The sequence below is a fragment of the Pan paniscus genome, chromosome 19, assembly GCF_029289425.2.
Source record: "Pan paniscus chromosome 19, NHGRI_mPanPan1-v2.0_pri, whole genome shotgun sequence".
NCBI lineage: Eukaryota > Metazoa > Chordata > Mammalia > Primates > Hominidae > Pan > Pan paniscus.
This window is the reverse complement of record NC_073268.2, coordinates 89,175,668-89,194,570: the sequence shown is the minus strand read 5'-3', so window position 1 is coordinate 89,194,570 and position 18,903 is coordinate 89,175,668. Positions and strand designations below refer to the sequence as shown.

Genomic DNA, 18,903 nt, shown 5'->3' with positions numbered 1-18,903 from the left:
AGGCAATACAGGATGTATACTGTGTGTACACATCACACACATGCCTCCCATGTACACATGTGCATCACGTGTGCCTAACATGTATGTGCATGAATATCACACACACGTGAGCGTGTCTTTCACATGCATGGTACTTAAGCAAACAAGATGAGCAGATGTAGACTGAGCCATGGAAATGGGCTGGAGCAGGGCAGTGGACAAGGGGAGGGCAACATACATGTGAAGCATCACACACGTGTTCTGTCATGCCACCTATATGCATGTACATTACGTGTGTGTTTATGTGTGCATGTGCTTGGGAGCACAAACTAGAGTGAAGGTACAAGTTGGGAACTTGAGAGCCTTAGAACACCATCCATGTCTCCTGAGAACTGGGATGCTGGTTAATGTTGAGAAAGCCACCAAGCCTTGGTTATTGTATTAGTCCATTCTCACACTGCTAATAAAGACATACGCAAGACTGGGTAATTTATAAAGGAAAGAGGTTTAATTAACTCAAAGTTTAACATGGCTGGGGAGGCCTCAGGAAACTTACAATCATGGCAGAAGGGGAAGCAAACACATCCTTCTTCGCATGGCAGCAAGGAGAAGTGCAGAGCGAAGGAGGGGGAAAGCCCCTTATAAAACCATCAGATCTCGTGAGAACTCACTCGCTATCACGAGAACAGCATGGCGGTAACCACCCCCATGATTCAATTACCTCCCACTGGGTCCCTCCCACAACACCTGGGGATTATGGGAGCTGCAGTTCAAGATAAGATTTGGGTGGGGACACAGCCAAACTATATCAGTTATGTTACACGAGAACCATTTAGCTTTCTTGTTAAAAAATCATACCCATGAAAAAGATAACAGCGTACTCAGCAATGTACATATCCCCTTACATGGGGACAGGACCCCTCCCAGGAACTGATAGCCCAGCCTACTGGGAGGGCAGAAGAAGCATGGCTGCTCCCTGGCTGCACCTGCTGAGTTGACAGGTAGTCCCAGAGAGCTGGTCGTGGGTCTTCCTCTCTTAAGACAAGCAGATTTCCTTCGGGGTCCTTGGCAATGTATTCTTTGTAAGGATCTGGGATGACTGTGTCTCCCTCTGTGTCCAGGGCTAAAACAGTCTTATTTGGTGGCCCCCAGCAGCCCTTAGGACTGGGTTCATCCTGGGCTTCCCTTTCTGTCTTCAGTGACTCCCACTGCAAAGGGGCCTTCTCTATGGCTTAAGCAACTGGAGCCCTGTCACTGAATAATTGGGGTGGACAAGGCTGTGGGGTATCATTTCAGATTTCGTCGAAGGTGGCTTTGCATCATATTCCTTAACAGGCTTTTCTAAAAGGATAGGACAATTTTATCTCTAACCAGGACATTTCTTCCCTGCTTCCAGGCCTAGCAGGATCAGGAAATGAACTTAGTATCCCCACTGTCGACACCAATGTCTAAGCAAAGAGGTGTTCTTTCCCTGCGCCTCCCCCCAACGCAGCCCGTCCAGGAAAGAGAGAGTTGAGGAAAAATTGGCTGAACACGGTGGCTCATGCCTGTAATCCCAACACTTTGGGACACTGAGGCAGGCGGATCACCTGAGGTCAAGAGTTCAAGACCTGCCTGGCCAACATGGCAAACACCCATCTCCACTAAAAATACAAAAATTAGCTGGGCGTGGTGGCACGTGCCTGTAGTCCCTGCTACTTGGGAGGCTGAGGCAGGAGAGTCACTTGAACCCGGGAGGTGGAGGTTGCAGTGAGCCAAGATCGTGCCACTGCGCTCCAGCCTGGGTGAAAAAGCGAAACTCTGTCTCAAAAAAAAAAAATTAGAGGCTGCCCATGGGAATGTTCCCAGAAATTCACATATTAAAAGCAAAACAAGCACTTAGGTAAAGGTTTACTCTGACAGAACATTTGATGGGAAATTTGGTGTTTTTGAATTTGGCAAAAATGTGGGATGAGACAAGTGATTGATTGTTGTTACTATAAGTTCCACTGCTTGGCTTGCCAGCTATTGGGATTCTTAGAATGATAAGCATTTTGGAAACACTAATCAGATCTTCCCAACCATCTATGGAAACTTTTGATAATTCTCTTGCCACCTTTCTTTCTTTCTTTCTTTCTTTGACTGTTTAAAGAATTTTTATTAAAGCAAGAATTTTACAATCCAAATTACGTTTCCCTGCTCAGTTATCAATTCTGTTACTTAAAACAGAACTGATATTTTGAGCTGTTCTACAGTAAAGAATTACAAAATTAAAGAAAGGAATGCTTTAAATTTTTGTACTTTGCTGAAAATTCTTTTCCCCAGGGTCTATAAAACATTAATTTGTTTTTATATTTTACTATTTTTATGGGTTTTTGTTGTTGTTTTTAAATCAACAGGTAACCTAAGACAAGCATTATGTTTGCTAGACCTTCAGCCACTCTTCTTTAGCAAGGCCAAAGGTCATGCGTGCATGTCTTCATTGAATAGTCACATTCAGAGCTCATCAGGAATATGAATCTTTTTTTCTTTTCTTTTCTTTTTTTTTTTTTTTTTTAAGGGCAGGGTCTCACCATATTGCCTAGGCTAGTCTCAAAATCCTAGGCTCAAGCGATTCCCCAGCCTCGGCCTCCCAAAGTGCTGAGATCACAGGTGTGAGCCACCATCCCCAGCCCGGAACATGTATTTTAACAGTCCTTTGCTTCCTACCTGTCTCTGTGATCAGCCTGTGCACTTTTCCAGCGCAGGGCTCCTCATCTAGGGCAGCTGGGGCTGCGAGTTTTGGCAAGAAACACTTGTATTCCATCATGGAGAGAAGGTTAAATTTGTGTAAGCAAATAGACTCCAGTTCACTGCCAGCTCTAGAAGCCCCGTCCACCAGCCCGCGTGTTCCTCTCTGCATGCCATTTTATTCTCCAATGTCCCTCTGCCATGCTATGGTATGAACCCCACTTAAGTTTCTTTTTCTTCTTCCTTTTTTTTTTTTTTTTGAGATGGAGTCTTGCGCTGTCACCCAGGCTGAAGTGCAGTGGCGCGATCTTGGCTCACTGCAGCCTTCGCCTCCTGGGTTCAAGCGATTCTCCTGTCTCAGCCTCCCGAGTAGCTGGGATTACAGGCACACGCCACCACACCTGGATAATTTTTGTATTCTTAGTAGAGACAGGGTTTCCCCATGTTGGCCAGGCTGGTCTTGAACTCCTGACCTCAGGTAATCCACCCGCCTCAGCCTCCCAAAGTGCTGGGATTACAGGCATGAGCCACCGTGCCCAGCCCTGCTAAAGCTTCATCTACACGTCCAATATTACCCAACTCTGTTACTGAAACACAAGCTAACATCATTCAACATAGGCCACAATATTATATTACTTTTCCCAATATCTTTTTCACTGAGTCCACTTAGGTTTAATCAGCACTTAACTACCCATGCTAATGGCGGGTAAGTAGCAGCTTGCATAACCCAAGTGATCAGATACTCTGAAATCAATGGGGTGCATTACTTTTTATTCCCTCCCAGCACCCAGCAGATTTGTCTTCATCATTAAATATGGAATGGAGACTAAAATTTTTGAATTAAAATGATGTTAGCCTTTAAATTAGCATGTGGATTCTCTCTTTTAGATAAAAGAGAACCAGAGAGCAAGTTATCTTTGAAACAGATACTTCAAAAAGTGGAGAATAGCTTTCCCTATGGTAGAAACCTAACTGTGTATTTGGATGGAATTATAGCATCAGATTTAAAGGCCTGTCTTTTAGCCTTAGAATGGTCATCCTGCTGATGAAGACCCACAGATGCCTGGGTCTGCATTTCATTTTCAGGTTACAGGTGGCTGCTTGGGACTCTGGCCTCCCTACAGGCAGTTTCTCTGGTTGCAGGGTCGTGGGTACTATAGAATTAGTCTTTGTTTTTTTGTTTTGTTTTGTTTTTTGTTTTTTTTTTTTTTGAGATGAAGTTTCGCTCTTGTTGCCCAGGCTGGAGTGCAATGGCACGATCTCAGCTCACTGCAATCTCCACCTCCTGGGTTCAAGCCATTCTCCTGTCTCAGCCTCCCGAGTAGCTGGGATTACAGGCGCTCGCCACCATGCCTGGCTAATTTTTTGTATTTTTAGTAGAGACAGGGTTTCACCATGTTGGCCAGGCTGGTCTTGAACTCTTGACCTCAGGCAATCCACCCACCTCAGCCTCCCAAAGTGTGGGATTACAGGCATAAGCCACCACGCCCAGCCTGTAGAATTAGTCTTCTCTGCCTTGAAATTATTTCTACCAATTCTTGGTCCCTTGGAATCATTTCCCTAAAACTCAGCATTTATTCAAGGACCCTGGAACATCTTATGTTATAATAATTGTAAAGTTAGGTCTAAAGCATTTTCTTCCAAATCTTTGCTTGTTTTTGTTTAAAAAAAAAAAAATCACACTTCACTAAACATGGCTGCTAGGAAGCCCTGAGCTGAACTTACAGTTGACCTTACTTTTACTAATGGTGTGGGATTTTCCTGCATGCAATTTCTGCCGCAACTTTTTCTATAGTCTTGTTTTATAACTATACCTCTTTTTATTTTTGTATGGATTTATCTATCCAAAATCTTATTGAACATATTTTTCTGAGCCACAGGAAGTACTTTTGGGAGTGAGGTGGTGTGAATTTATACAGAACAAAAGCAGCACATTAAGAAGGACACCCACAGGTGGAGCACTTAGTCACTCCCACCGGCCAACAGCGCTTGCTTAGGGAGCCGGAAGAGGAAAGCTCATTTAAAAATATGGTAACATCTATGTGTGAGATGCTGAGTGATGCTCTCAGATGAAACCCAAAGATGATGACATCCTTGCAGACACCCAGGTGTGTATTTCTTCATTCTCTAGAAAATGATCAGTCAATGAAATGGATATTGTCTCTTCTTATCGCTTGTAAATGTCAGTTTGGGGAACGAAAAAAATGCCACTTTATGGTGTGAAGTGCCTGTCTACAATAGTCCTTGCAGAGCGGCTCAGAGAGTCCATGGCATTAAAGATATGACAGTTACTGTGTATACAGTCAGTGGGGAAGGCAGCACAGCAGTATCTCCGAGAGGTGGTTCCCCATCAACACTCACACCACACCCCCTGCACGCTGCATATTCATTGGCAGCTGAGGGTGCTTTTGTTTTATGAACAATGTCTTCTGGTCTTTAGTACGCATTGTGGTTTTCCTTTTTTTTTTTTTTTTTTTTTTGAGACTGAGTTTTGCTCTTGTTGCCCAGGCTGGAGTGCAGTGGCACAATCTCAGCGTACTGCAACCTCCACCTCCCAAGTTCAAGTGATTCTCCTGCCTCAGCCTCCCGAGCAGCTAGGATTACAGGCACGTGCCACCACGCCCGACTAATTTACATATATTTAGTAGTGATGGGATTTCACCATGTTGGCCAGGCTGGTCTCGAACTCCTGACCTCGGGTGATCCACCCACCTCGGCCTCCCAAAGTGCTGGGATTACAGGCGTAAGCCACCACGCCCGGCCATGCATTGTGGTTTTCTTAATGCCCAGCTTTGTATGAAGTCCTCTAAAGTCCCCTTTGAGGAGTCGTTGAATTACATTTCCATTTTCTTTCATTAGGAAGCTATGTCTGGCCTGAAAAATAAAAACAATTTTATGGTTTCTCATAAAGGTGTAATTTTGCTTCACTCTTATTCACTTATTTTCACGATGGAGAGAATGAAATTGTTTCCCCACAGGAATCATAGTCCATTTTTTGCCTTTCATGTTAGTGATTTTTTCCCCCTCATAGCTCCCTAAGAAAAACTAAAGCAATTTGAAAAGCAAAAAATGCAATCTTATAACAAAGTTGGCTTTGTCTTGATAAATACAATGATGGATGACCACAACCACTTAAGTCCTTTTGGGCAAATGAATAATTCTCTGACTATATCTGAGAAGTGGAAACACATGAATTTACGTTCTGGTTCTTCAAATATCTTCTCCCTTTCCCTTCTTACATTGACCTCACTTGCCTGAAATTAATGAAGCAAATCCCCAAGGGCAGAGGCTAGAAGGTTTGTGAGGCTTGAAGCTTATACGAGGTTCCTCTTTAAGAAAAACAATACAAACATATCTTACTTTCACAATTTTTTACAAAAACATATGACCACATGAACATACTGCCCAAGTCCCACCTGGGCCTTGGCAAGGCCCGTGCGAGAGAGATCCCTGAAGCTTGAACTTTATTGGCTTCACGGTAAGTCCATTTCTGCGGGCAGTGTATTGTGGCAAATGTCCATCTACACTATGCATACTCGAATTTGCTACTTGTGTATGTAAACACAGGAGCGTAGGTAATGCCTATACAGAGAATAAATAGGAATATACAAGTATACATATAAAAACACAAGATTACATATTGAGTTTTAAATACACAAACACACAGATACTTATTTTTTTCTATTTTTGTTGTTTCTAAAGATCATATCCAGGCATGATCCCTCTTCTCCAGACTTTGAATTGTCTACCTGCATTTCAGTGTTCGCTTTAAGGGGGAGGTAATCAGTTTAGCACATTATCATTCAATCAGACAAGCTGACTCAAACACCGTTCTCTGAATTGGACTCATGCTGAGCAATCCTCTATTCTAGAAGCCAGGTGTGAGGGGTGGGAGGAAGGAAGCCGGTGCGGGTAGGGAGCCCATTGCCAGTAGACAGAGCATGGCTTGGTTTTTTCCCACCCCCCAAGCAGTTCAGATACTGGTTTGGAGGTCTCCATTGAGGAGGGTCCTCTGGGTCTCCGTGGTCTCATTCAGCCGGGATTTGTCCTGCTTACTGTCACTCCGCTCCCCATCATCTGTGCCGCTCACCTTGACCAAGCAGAGGACATTCTGGAAGCTCTTCTTGAAGTTGTCAGACAAGAAGGCATATAGGATAGGGTTGGCACAGCTGTTAGCATAGGTTAGGACCACCACAAAGTCAAACATGCCTTTAAGGGCTGGGGTGGGGCTGATGGCCATGGAGACGGAAGAAACGTTGAATATGTAGAAGGGAAGCCAGCAGAAGATGAAGACAGCCACCACGATGGACACCATTCGGGTGACCTTCTTCTCAGACTTCTTCCTCTTAGAGGAGCCCACTCGGATTCCAGAGGACTTCACCTTGATGATAATGAACAGGTAGCAAAGACAGATGATGGTGAGGGGTACCAGGAACCCCAGAATGAAAGTGTAGATGATGAACCCTGTGTACCAAGCCCCAGATTCACCTGGCCAGTTGATGGTGCAGCTGCTTCTCCCCCACTGGTTGCTCCGGAGCCCAGCATATATCATGATGGGCAAGATGACCAGCAGAGAGACTCCCCACACAGCCATGGTGATCATCTTGGCCGTCCGGGGTCTCCTCCACTTGGCCGACTTGATGGGGTGGACCACAGCCAGGTATCGGTCGATGCTCATGACTGTCAGGCAGAAGATGCTGGTGAACTGATTGATGCCATCCACAGTCATGACCACCCGGCAAATGGCCTTGCCAAAGGGCCAGTGGACCAGAGCCACCTGCATAGCTAAGAAAGGCAGACCCAGCATGAAGAGCTCATCTGCGATGGCCAGGTTGAGGATGTAAATGTTGGTGATGGTCTTCATCTTGGCATAGCGGAGGATGACGTAAATGACAAGTGTGTTGCCACACAACCCAATGATGCAGACCACAAAATAGATGAATGTGAGGACTGCATTGCTTGTCAGGTCATAGTACGGCTCTGTCTGGTTTGAGGTGTTGGTTGACACCACAGAGCCATTGAGGTCAAATGGAATGGATAGCCATGTGTGGCTTCCATTGAGTGGCTCATCCGCCATGTCCATGGCTGCTTTTCAGTTTTAGGCTAGTTCCAGCCAGCCCAGAGATCTTATTCTCACCTTAATGGACCCTGGAGGCCAAGGATCCAGTGTGACATCTGGAAGGAAAAAAGGAAGATTGGCCCGTCGGTCACAAGCTGTTTAAACTCTCACCAAATTTACACATTTCTGGTTTAGCCTCTCAGACATACTCTTAAATTGAAAAATGTATTATCTTTCCACATCAACATTAAGCTCTAGAGTTCCTCATCAGTGTGCAGACTTTTTGAGTTGTTTTTCCAATAGTAGGGAAGGGTTTGGGTTCAGCCATCATCTGCTGACGCACATGTCGGGGAGGGCTGTGGCTTCAAAAAGCACATACTTTGACCCCTAAGAAGTTGACTGATTTAAACTGCAGAAAGGCAGAGCTTGGAGAAGTTCAGCGCCTGACCTCAGAAGGGTCTGACACTGACATTCCTGGCCTCTTCCCTACCAGGAAATCTATGCTGACTTGCTGACCGCCTTGGAGTCTTTCCGTTCTGAAAATGCCATAGTGGAAAAAACCCAGACTCTAGAGGTAGAACAAACCGGGTTCCACGGCTGAGCCCGTGTGACCACATGCCTGGTCCTTAATGGTTCTGACTCTTATTTCTTCACATGGGGGTGTCATGAAGGTTAAATGATGGAATGTATGTGAAAATGCCTAGCCTTGCATTGGGCTCATAATGGGAACCTCTTAAGTTGTTTCCCCCCATGTTTTCCTCTACCATCTCATTATCTCTGATTTATTGAAATCTACCTACGTGGTGAAACAATTTATAGTCTTCAGTATTAAAAATAAAAGTCTGGTTTGCTTTCATTTTTGAAATGTAGGCTTCAGTTTATTTTTTGTTTTTCTTCTATTTTTGTTTTCCAATACCTAATGCTTGACTTCCTCAAGAGCTCTTTCCCAAAGTCCCTAAGGGGATGCTGCTCCCAAGTGCTGTAACACTCCAGAGAATTTGCCTGCCATTTTCTAATTACGGACAAAAATGGGAAGCAGGTGTGGGACACAAGCTCTTTCACAGAAGTAAGCAGAAGGCTTCCAGTACTGATATAATTCATTCACACTCACGATTCCCTTGATCTCCCCAACTGTCCTAGGTGGTAGGATAATTACCCCTATTTTAGAGATGTGGAAACTGAGGCTTAAGACAGTTTAAGAAGCTCACTCCATTCTCTTGTACATAATTGGTGGAGCTGGGATGTGAACACAGGCCACCTGGCCCCAAGTCTTTTGCACGTCTCAAGGCATCCCCTCTGCTCCTCAGTGGCCTAGAGACCGAACGGCTGATAACTGGGCTTTGGTTTGAAGCAACTGACTCCCATGTTACTTCCTTGCTGAGAAAATAATTGGAGCACTGTTGGCTTGGCTTAAGATCTGAAACAATAGTTCATTCCATAATTAAATGATTGATATACAGCCATTCAAAAAATATCACGGGGGTTGGGGGCCTGGAGAGGAGGCTTCTTTGTGCTGACAGCAGGGATGTAGAAATGAACAAACTTGGCCAGTGCCCTCTAGGAGGTGATAATTTAAAAGGGGAGATGGGAAAGGAAGCCAGCTCATATAGGGTGGGCATTGCACGAGAGAGAAACGAAGGACTTAAGGATGACTTCCTTTCCTGGGGGACTCAGAGGAGGCTTCCAAAGAGAAATGTTTGAGCTGGGTCTTGGGTATATGAAGAGTGAAGCAGGAGGACAGCAAAGAGGCCAATCAAGGAAGAGGCGAGATGTTCAGAGGGTGGTGTGTTCAGCAGAGTGGGACTAATTCACTTGGCTGACACATTTCCCCTGAGCTAGGTCCTTTTCCTGGTGCCTGGGTGTAGATGGAAGATTACTTCTTAATCCTTGGAAAGACTGCAGATGAGTTAAAGGAGACTTGGCCAGCAACAAGTACTTGAGGATCCTTGCTCACCTTTGCTTCTGATTGATTCTGAACTGCCAGGTGCATTGCTCGTTCCTTCTGTGCTCATTTCCCTACCACACAACTGTCTGTGAAGTGAGATCTGGGCTTTGTGGCTGACCATTTTGTGAAGTATTTGAGGCACCTGGAATTTCATGTCTGCATTGCGTAAAAAAGCATAGACTGGCAGCAATTAAAACAGAAGCTGTACAGAAACTGTGGTTAGTATCCCTGGATTAACTTGGGTAGTTTCGTTATCACTTCTAACCATCTTGTCAGTTGGTTTAATTCTACAGAGCCAGAATCCTATTCAAGCTGCCTGCAATCAGAGTGTACCTTATCATGGGGATTTCCAGGGGCCCATCTATATAACATGAATGGTCACACTCCAATGTCTGAGTAACACGGAATCCCCCTGGGTTGGCAGAGCCCCTGTCTAAGAGTTTTTGGGCTAGGAACGACGATGGTGCAGGGAGTATAAGGGAGGGTTGAGTGTTGCTTTCCAGCCCTAACTCGGTCATTTTAACTGGAGTTTCAGTCAACAGGACAGAATTGCTTAATGGTAGCAACAGACAGGGTTCAGAGTCTTGGTGAAGGTGGTGGAGGTGGGAGGCTAGGGAGCCGGCTGAGAGTGGGACGGCTCCTGTAAGCAAGAAATGAGCTTAAATCATGGGGAGTCTTATTTAACAAAGAAGTCAGCCGCTTAAGGTCTTCCAGAGACTTCTGTTTCATTTTTGTTTCAGAGAAAGAATATTCCAATGCCAGGCAGCCAATTCTAGTTGAATTGTGGTTAAATTAAATGTACAAGGAAGTTTCATTTTCTGCATTCTTTGTTTTTCCAGCCCAAGAATTGTTAGATGCTGGAAATGGCTAGTGGTTGGTTTCCTCTGAACCATGTCCAGGCTCTGTAGAGAGGAGGGTGAGAATGGTCTCACGCACCTGCCGCCCCCCCCCCCGCCCCTTTTACATAGGGGCTGTGATTACCAGCCCAAGAAATGAGTGTTGGGATGGCGACCCGACATCAGGGGAGGTCCTAAATCCTACTCAGCTTCAGTTTCTCCTCTCCCCATCATGTTTCCCGCATTCACTTCCCACCCCCCGCCTCCCTCAGGGCCTGCAGAACCCGGCTTGGTCTCTGTGCGGCTAGAGCGAGAGCCCCCACTGGCAGGGTGACAAAAGCCCCTGAGGGCCACCGCGGCGCGTGAGCGCCTGGGAAAAGCCGGGGCGGTGCTGACCTACGGGGTTGAGAAATGGAGGGGCGAGTGTCAGGACCGCGGAGCCGGTGCTCCCGGCTGGCACAGAAAGTCCTCCTCCTGGCCATCCAACTCGCTGATCCTCAGAGCAAGGGCTTCCCAAAGAACTCTGTGCCATTTCCAGGAAGACGAGGCAAGAGCGGAGATTGTGGCGCCAGCACGCCCAGTATCGAAACGCACAGCAGGGGTGCCGGGTGTGGGGGGCGCTGAGGACAGAGACATCGGGGCGCAGAAGACAGTCGCTTGGGGGACTTGGCCAGCGGCTTTCGGGCACGGGCTATGCAGTGGTTTTTTCTCTCCAAACCTAGACAAACTGTCCTTTCTGTCCCGAGGTGGGGGACGGGGACGGATCCTAGATCGTTCAGCGTCTAGGGAGAGAAGCCCCTCTTTCTCCGCTCTGCGCCCGCCGCCTGCCTCTGGCAGGCTCGGATCTCCGGGTGCGCTCCCGCAGGAGCCCCAGCTGGCACCTCACGGCCTCGCTCCCCTCGCGCCAGGTCTCTTTTGCAGGGGGCTGGGAGAGAAGTTGTCACCCGTCGCAGCTACCTGAAATCTCGGGCTAAAGGGCACACGCCACGCACACGGGCATGAGGCTGCGAGGACACGTCCGTTCCAGCACACTCTACCCACAGCCCCCTTACTCAGGCAGGGGTACCCGTTGTCGTTCATTCCTACTACAATCACCCCAAAAGGCACAAGAGCGGAGAATCACGCACCGGGACCTAAGCTCAGGCACTCGGATGGGCACACCACCATCAGCGCAGATGCACACAGGTGCCCAAGTGCGCTTCTCGCTCCCTCCGTCTCTCTTATCACACACACACACACACACACACACACACACACACACACACACACACACCCTCACCTTTGCTTTTCCGCTGCAATCCGCTAGCTCCGGTCTCCGACACCCAGCGGCTGTCCCCGAGCCAGCTGGGCGCCGGGGCGCGCAGCAGCTTGGCTAGCGCCTGGCGCCGGACGTTTGGGGTTCCTGGCTCCTCGACCCTCTTGTGCCGGCTCCCGCTAGCCCCTCGCACGTAGAGAGCTCCCCTCGCCCGCAGACCCCCGGCGCCAAGCCTCAGACTGGGGCTCTGGGCGCTGGTGGTCTTGCGAGCGCGCGCGCATGGGTGGCTGCGCTGCTGGGACTGGCCCAGCCAGCCCGGGCCCCTCGGCACATTTCCCCACGCCCCCCTCCCGCTACGTCACAGCGGCTTCGCTCCGCCCCCCCAACCCCTCCTCCCGGGTCCTGCAGAAGGACAGGGGTGAGACCGGCTGAAACGCCTGCGGGTGGCCGCAGGCAGAGCTTACAGACAGCCGGGGAGCGGGGAGAGAGGGGACCCGCCTGCGGGGGCGTAAAAGGTTAAGCGTTTTCGGTCTCCTCAAGACTCATGGCAAGGACAAGCGCTATTTTCCCTCTGATTTCACAGAGTCGATTCCCTTCCACCCATATATTCTAGGCAGCTGGAGTGGCGGCCGGGGTGACCCAGACTTATACCGGGACCTCTGTGATTTCCTTAGCCAAACAAGTTAGCAAAGCTGTGTTTACCGTGGGCCAGCCCCGGGCGCAGGGCGCAGGGCCAGGCTAAGAGTAGGGAGAAAAAGGGCTCAGGGGATAGCGCTTCTCCATGCAGTTCCCAATGAGCGCAGGGCGTGTAAACCCGCACCTGGAGTCCAAGATTCAGTCCTAGGAGCCATCAGAGGGCCAGTGGACGTCGACTGGTCCCAGCTGTCCCTGCGTCCCACAGCTTGGAGGTGCAGCGGCCATACAGGTGGTCCCCTTGCTGTAGCCACGTCAGTCAGCACCTGCTGGTCTGACCCAGCACAGTCTCTCCTACATGCTGTGAGGGAGCAAAGGGGAACAGGCAAGAAGTGGGAGTCGCATGGAGTTGCAGCTGTTTATTTTTGACTGTGATGATTCAGCCTCTTTTCCAATAGTTTAATAAGTCATAATCAATCCTGCAGCCTCCCCTTCCTCACCCTCCTCCAAGTACATAGGTACACACACACACACACACCATCCTCAGTACAGTTTTAGAGGATGTGAAAACAGAAAGCAAACCCCAACTAGCTTTCTCTGTGAGCTGAGCTGCCTTGATTTGTCCATCCTATTATCTGATTTCCAATTCACCAGGGAACAGTAAAAGTCCAGAAGCTGTGTGGCAGGTGGGGTGAGCCTTAGAGATAGATGAGTGACATGGAAAAGCAACCACCAGGTACAGCAGCAGCCAGCTCTCTCTTCTATCTGGGCCAAACTGTATCTTGGGGTACCCACCGTGAGATGGGGATCAGGAGTTTCCATCTCTCTCTGAGACGTTGGTCATGATAGGGCTTAAATCTTGGCATCCTGGAGCTCAGGGTGAGATGGAAATTGAGCTGCAATTGCCTTAAGTTCCAGGAGTCAATCTGGGAGCCAGCATCTCTTTTAGACATGTGCATGCAAGTGGAAGGGCTGGGGTGGGTAGCTCACTGGAAGAGGGCTGTGTCTGCTTACCGTCAGTGGGAAGAGGGAGAGGCAGAGAGGTAATAGTAATATCAGGAGGGCATCGTGGAATTGTGCTCAGGGGAACTCGGCATCCTCTGGCCACACAGTTGCTACAATGCCTGTTGCCACCTCCAGTTTAAAACCATTAACCTGACTGGTTTCCAGGAAAAGAAGGAAGAGCCAGGAAGTGCCCACTCTGCCCTCAAATTCCTTTCCTAAAAGTTCTCAAACTGTTAATACCAGATTTATGTTTCATTAAAAAAAATAATAACTGGAGCCAGCAGAGTCCGAGATGATGCTGCTGTTCTACCCTGGCTGCAGGGACGGGCTGATCGTGGAGGAGGGACAGCGCTGCCACCGCCTCGCCTGCAACACGTGCCTCTGTGTGCACTTCACCCACAAGGTAACAAATTGGAAGTACTCAAAGCTGAAAGAAGTGGATGATGGGCTTGGGGGAGCAGCTGCCTGGGAGGATGTTGACTCTACTGCAGAGCCATGTCCTCAATGAGAACCTCCTTGTGCTTACTACATGTAGCTTCAGACCCACTCTGCAGATGAGCCAAAGACCACCTTCTACCAGTGCTGCAGGGCTCAGTGTGGACACCACTGGAGGGATTAGGGCAAGGACGGCCCAGCTGCCTGAGCGTCTGCTTACCTCCGGGTAGATGCTCAGCTGGGAATATGAATCGTGTGTCCTGAGGGTCTTTGCTGGTGTGGTGGAAAGCTAACCCTTTTAAGGTGAAGAGACAGGGTGTCAGGAAATGTGGCCTATCTGCCAGTCAGAATGGATGAAGTCATTGATGTCCAGGGAGTTTTTCTGTGTGGGGAGGGGACCCATAACTAAGTATGCTCTGTTTGAAGTCCTGTTCTTCCTTCCTTCCTTCCTTCCTTCCTTCCTTCCTTCCTTCCTTCCTTCCTTCCTTTCCTTCTTTCTTTCTTTCTTTTTTGAGACGGAGTCTCGCTCTGTCGCCCAGGCTGGAGTGCAGTGGCACGATCTTGGCTCACTGCAAGCTCCACCTCCCGGGTTCACACCGTTCTCCTGCCTCAGCCTCCCGAGTAGCTGGGGCTACAGGCACCCGCCACCATGCCTGGCTAATTTTTTGTAGTTTTAGTAGAGATGCGGTTTCACTGTGTTACCCAGTATGATCTTGATCTCCTGACCTCGTGATTCACCCACCTCGGCCTCCCAAAGTGCTGGGATTACAGGTGTGAGCCACGGTGCCTGACCTCTTTTTTTTTTTTTTTTTTTTTTTTGAGATGGAGTTTCGCTCTTGTTGCCCAGGCTGGAGTGCAGTGGTGCGATCTTGGCCCACTGCAACCTCCACCTCCCAGGTTCAAGCGATTCTTGTACCTCAGCGTCCCGAGTAGCTGGGATTACAGGTGTGCACCACCATGCCCTGCTAAGTTTTGTATTTTTAGTAGAGACGGGGTTTCACTATGTTGCCCAGGCTAGTCTCAAACTCCTGACCTCAAGTGATCCACCCGCCTCAGGCTCCCAAAGTGCTGGGATTACAGGCATGAGCCACCACGCCTGGCCTAATTTTTATTTTTTTTGAGACGGAGTCTCACTCTGTTGTCCAAGGTGGAGTGCAGTGGCGTGATGTCAGCTCACAGCAACCTCTGCCTCCCAGGCTCAAGTGATTCTGCTGCCTCAGCCTCCTGCGTAGCTGGGACTCCAGGCGGTTGCCACCATGCCTGGCTAATTTTTGTAATTTTAGTAGAGACAGGGTTTCACCATGTTGGCCAGGCCAGTCTTGAACTCCTGACTTCAGGTAATCGCCCACCTCAGCCTCCTGAATAGGCTGAATAATCCCAAAATGCTGGGATTACAGGTGTGAGCCACCACATGTAGCCCTGTATGCTCTTTAATGTGGATGACCAAATAAAGCAACATTCCCCTCCATGCACTTTCCTTGTCAAGCCTTCCCCTCCTTATCACATAGGGCAGACCCAGCCTGGAAAAAGTACTGATGCACCCACGTTAGGCACACCTGTCTTACTGCAGCTGGCTGAGTGGGCTCTGAACAACATGGACCTTGACAGCAGAAATGTGTCATCTAGGATGATTGTTGATTTTGTCCAGAAAATGTATGCCTCCTCTCTTCTCCCCTCCCCACCTTTGAAGGCCTTCAAAGAGCTGTTTGGGCTGCCAGCAGCACTCAGGGGCCAACCTCGAGTTCCTATTCCGCCTTTGGCTCCCCCAGGCTATTTTGACTCTGCCCTCCATCTGCTGAATGAAGTCTGAGCTGTAATCCACACGGGGCTACCTCTTCTTCCTCTGCAGCTTGGCTAGTAACTAAGTAACAAAACCTTGAGCCAGAAAAATAGAGGGGTTGGGGAGGAGATAACCTCCTAACTGGCTTGTTTGATATCTTTAAAGCAATTAAATAGCACCCTTCCCTCTGTCAGCAGTTATCAGAGAGACAATAGGTGGCAGGAAATTAAGAAAAGGAGGAGGACAAAGGGCCAGGCCAGTGTCCAGCCCCTTCCACGGGGAGGGGCTGCTCGGTTCACTCTTGCCAAGAGGAGTTCATAGTCTAGGAGCTCCACAGGGAAGACACAACTCCCAAATAGGTCATTATGTCTCTGAGTGGCTTAATAAATTAAATGGGGGAAATTGTTAGTCTGCAATCAATTTGGTGAAAGTAAGTATTGCAATTAAGCCTGGAGGAAAGCAAGAGAGCCCTGAGGGGAGGATTGGATGTGTCTGAGAGTGTTAGATACCAGTCTGAGCATCCAATGTGGTTTTTATCATCTTTACGGGAATGCCAGGGTGAGGTCTGCCATTTCTATTGATGAGAAAAGAGCAATGCTCCTGCCGTGGAGAACATCAGATATCCGGTGGTTTGAGGGGGCGGGGGAGAAGATACTCGGCATGGTGATCGTAGTACCTTGGCTTCCTGGGACACTCCTGTTTTTAGCTGTTATTTCCCTTGTCCCCCACAAACCATCCGCATTTTACGAAAATGGAAATGTCAGCATGTAAAAGCCTTTCTGATACCATGGGTCCTGATGTTTAGTTTGGAAAATATAGAATATAGTCACCATATCACTGTTTAAAAACTTGAGGGCTGGGCACAGTGGCTCATGCCTGTAATCCCAGCATTTTGGAAGGCTGAGGAAGGAGGATCACTTGAGCCCAGGAGTTTGAGACCATCCCGGGCAATATAGTGAGACCTCATCTCTACAAAAAAAAAAAAAAAAAAAAAAAAAAAATTAGCCAAGCATGGTGGTGCACACCTGTAGTTCCAGCTACTTGAGGGGCTGAGATGGGAGGATCGCGTGAGCTCGAGAGGTGGAGGTTGTAGTGAGCCAAGATCATGCCACTACACTCCCGCCTGGGTGATAGAGCAAGACCCTGTTTCAAAAAAAAAAAAAAAAAAAAAAAAAAAGGAGGTGGGGGGGGGCATTTGGCATAGTCGATTTAATAGTCTCTTCAAATACACAAAGAATTCAAATGAGGACCTTTCTTCCTCACTCTGTCCCCTAGCCCTCAACAGCTATGAGTCTGGCATGGCGTGTCACCATTTTTCTCTATTAGCAACCTCGACCCTCAGGGAATACATTGGCCAAGTAGTGAGTAGGCATTAGAAGCTCTTTGGAAACCACCCCAAAACAAGTCTAGAATCAGGAATCGTGGTTAGAAGACACTGTGCTCTAGATAGGATTCCCTTTTTTTCTTCTCATCCCCATTTTGGCCGAAATGCATATAGACATAAAATCCTGGAGCCAGAAGGGTTCTTAGACATTCTCAGGTTTATAGCCTACATCCCATCATTATCCAAGTAAAGATACCAGGCTCAGAGAGGACAGGTGACTTGACCAAGGCCACCCAGCAAGGGAGTGGCAAAGTCAAGAGTCAAATCAGCTCTTCTGAATCGCGGACTCATGCCCCTTCCACAGGGACCCCACTCACACGGGGTATGAAAGCTGGAGGAGAGAGGAGTCCCCAGCTCCCCCACCGTCTGTCCCAGCACTTCTCTGGCACCAGTACATTCTTCCTGATAACCACATCTCTGCTGCTCTTACCTGGTCTGGCTCCTCTTTTTCAGTGCCATGGTGACAGAGTTGGAAAACTTGAGGCTGTCTCCTGCTGTGACTTTTTCCAGAGTGTGCTTCCTGGACCACTAATTCTCAGAGCAAGATGCTACGTAGAAAAATCGGCTGGGCGTGGTGACTAACGCCTGTAATCCCAGTACTTTGGGAGGCCAAGGCAGGTGGATCCCTTGAGCCCAGGAATTCGAGACCAGCTTGACCAACATGGTGAGACCCCTATCTCTACTAAAAATACAAAAAATAGCCGGGCATGGTGGTGTGCACCTGTAATTCCAGCTACTTGGGTGGCTGAGGCACGAGAATCACTTGAACCAGGGAGGCGGAGGTTGCAGTGTGCTGAGATCACACCACTGCACTCCAGCCTGGGCAACAGAGTGAGACTCTGTCTCTCGAGAAAAAAAAAAAGAAAAGGAGCACAGGCAACTCTGGGAAATGGTGCACAGCTGCACATTCACCGTTCACCCCATGTCCTGCAGATTCACATTCATATATATATAATATGTCTCTCTCTCTCATGCATATATATATATATGTCTCTCTCTCTCACATTCATATATATATATATAGAGAGAGAGAGACAGAGAGAGAAGAGAGAGAAGAGAGAGATAGGGTCCCACTGTGTCTCCCAGGCTGGAGTGCAGTGACGTTATGTTGGCTCACTGCAGCCTCGACCTCCTGGGCTCAAGCCATTCTCCCATCTCAGCCTCCCAAGTCACTGGGACTACGCCCGGCTAATTTTTGTATTTTTAATAGAGATAGGGTTTTGCCATGTTGCCCAGGCTGGTCTCGAATTCCTGAGCTTAAGTGATCCGCTGGCCTCAGCCTCCCAATGTGCTGGGATTACAGGTGAGAGCCACTGCGCCCGGCCTCACATGCTTATTATAATGTCCATTACGTGCAGGGTGCACTGAGTGTCTCACACACCTTTTATCTCATTTAATTCTCTCAACCTTTGTGGCACATGCCTTTATCAGTAGTAACATTGGTATTTTGAGAAATCTTGCAGGAAAGACAGCTGTTGATCTTTAACCCAGTGTTTCCCAACTTATTTAGCCATGGATTCCCTATGAGTAATTTTCCCTGTATTTCCCTGAGTAATTGTCAACACCTATTCTGTGCTTACTGTGTGCCAAGCACTGTGCTAGATGCTTTCTGTTAACTCATTTAATCCTCACTGTAATCCTATGAAATACCGTCAGCATTATTAATCCCCCCTTTTTGTGAATGAAGTAAGCAAGGCACAGAGAGGTTAAGTACCCTGCCCAAGGTCACACAGCTAGCAGTGACAGCTTAACTACCAAATCCTGAACATAATTATGCAGAGCAAGAATCCATTGGCAAATGGGACTCCCACCTTCCTTAATCGTTCTTAGAGGCTGATTACAATACTAGAGACAATCCCTTCCCCTGATCAATAGCCACAATT

General features: G+C 48.2%; 2 protein-coding genes across 2 annotated transcripts; one reads left to right on the top strand and one right to left on the bottom strand.

Annotated features, from left to right (window-relative positions):
* Positions 1–465: 465 nt before the first annotated feature.
* Positions 466–12,129, bottom strand: SSTR2 (somatostatin receptor 2). Its single transcript, XM_003810523.5, has 2 exons — positions 11,808–12,129; positions 466–7,863 (listed from the first exon to the last, which is right to left on the bottom strand). Exon 2 carries the CDS (start codon positions 7,769–7,771, stop codon positions 6,662–6,664), a length of 1,110 nt encoding a protein of 369 aa, XP_003810571.1. The 5' UTR covers positions 7,772–7,863; positions 11,808–12,129; the 3' UTR covers positions 466–6,661.
* Positions 12,130–13,716: 1,587 nt separating this feature from the next.
* On the top strand, positions 13,717–15,345 carry LOC129394358 (DNA-directed RNA polymerase III subunit RPC10-like). Its single transcript, XM_055100885.2, is given in 1 exon segment — positions 13,717–15,345. A coding segment is annotated over 1 exon segment (324 nt). The 3' UTR covers positions 14,041–15,345.
* The last annotated feature ends 3,558 nt before the right edge of the window (positions 15,346–18,903 follow it).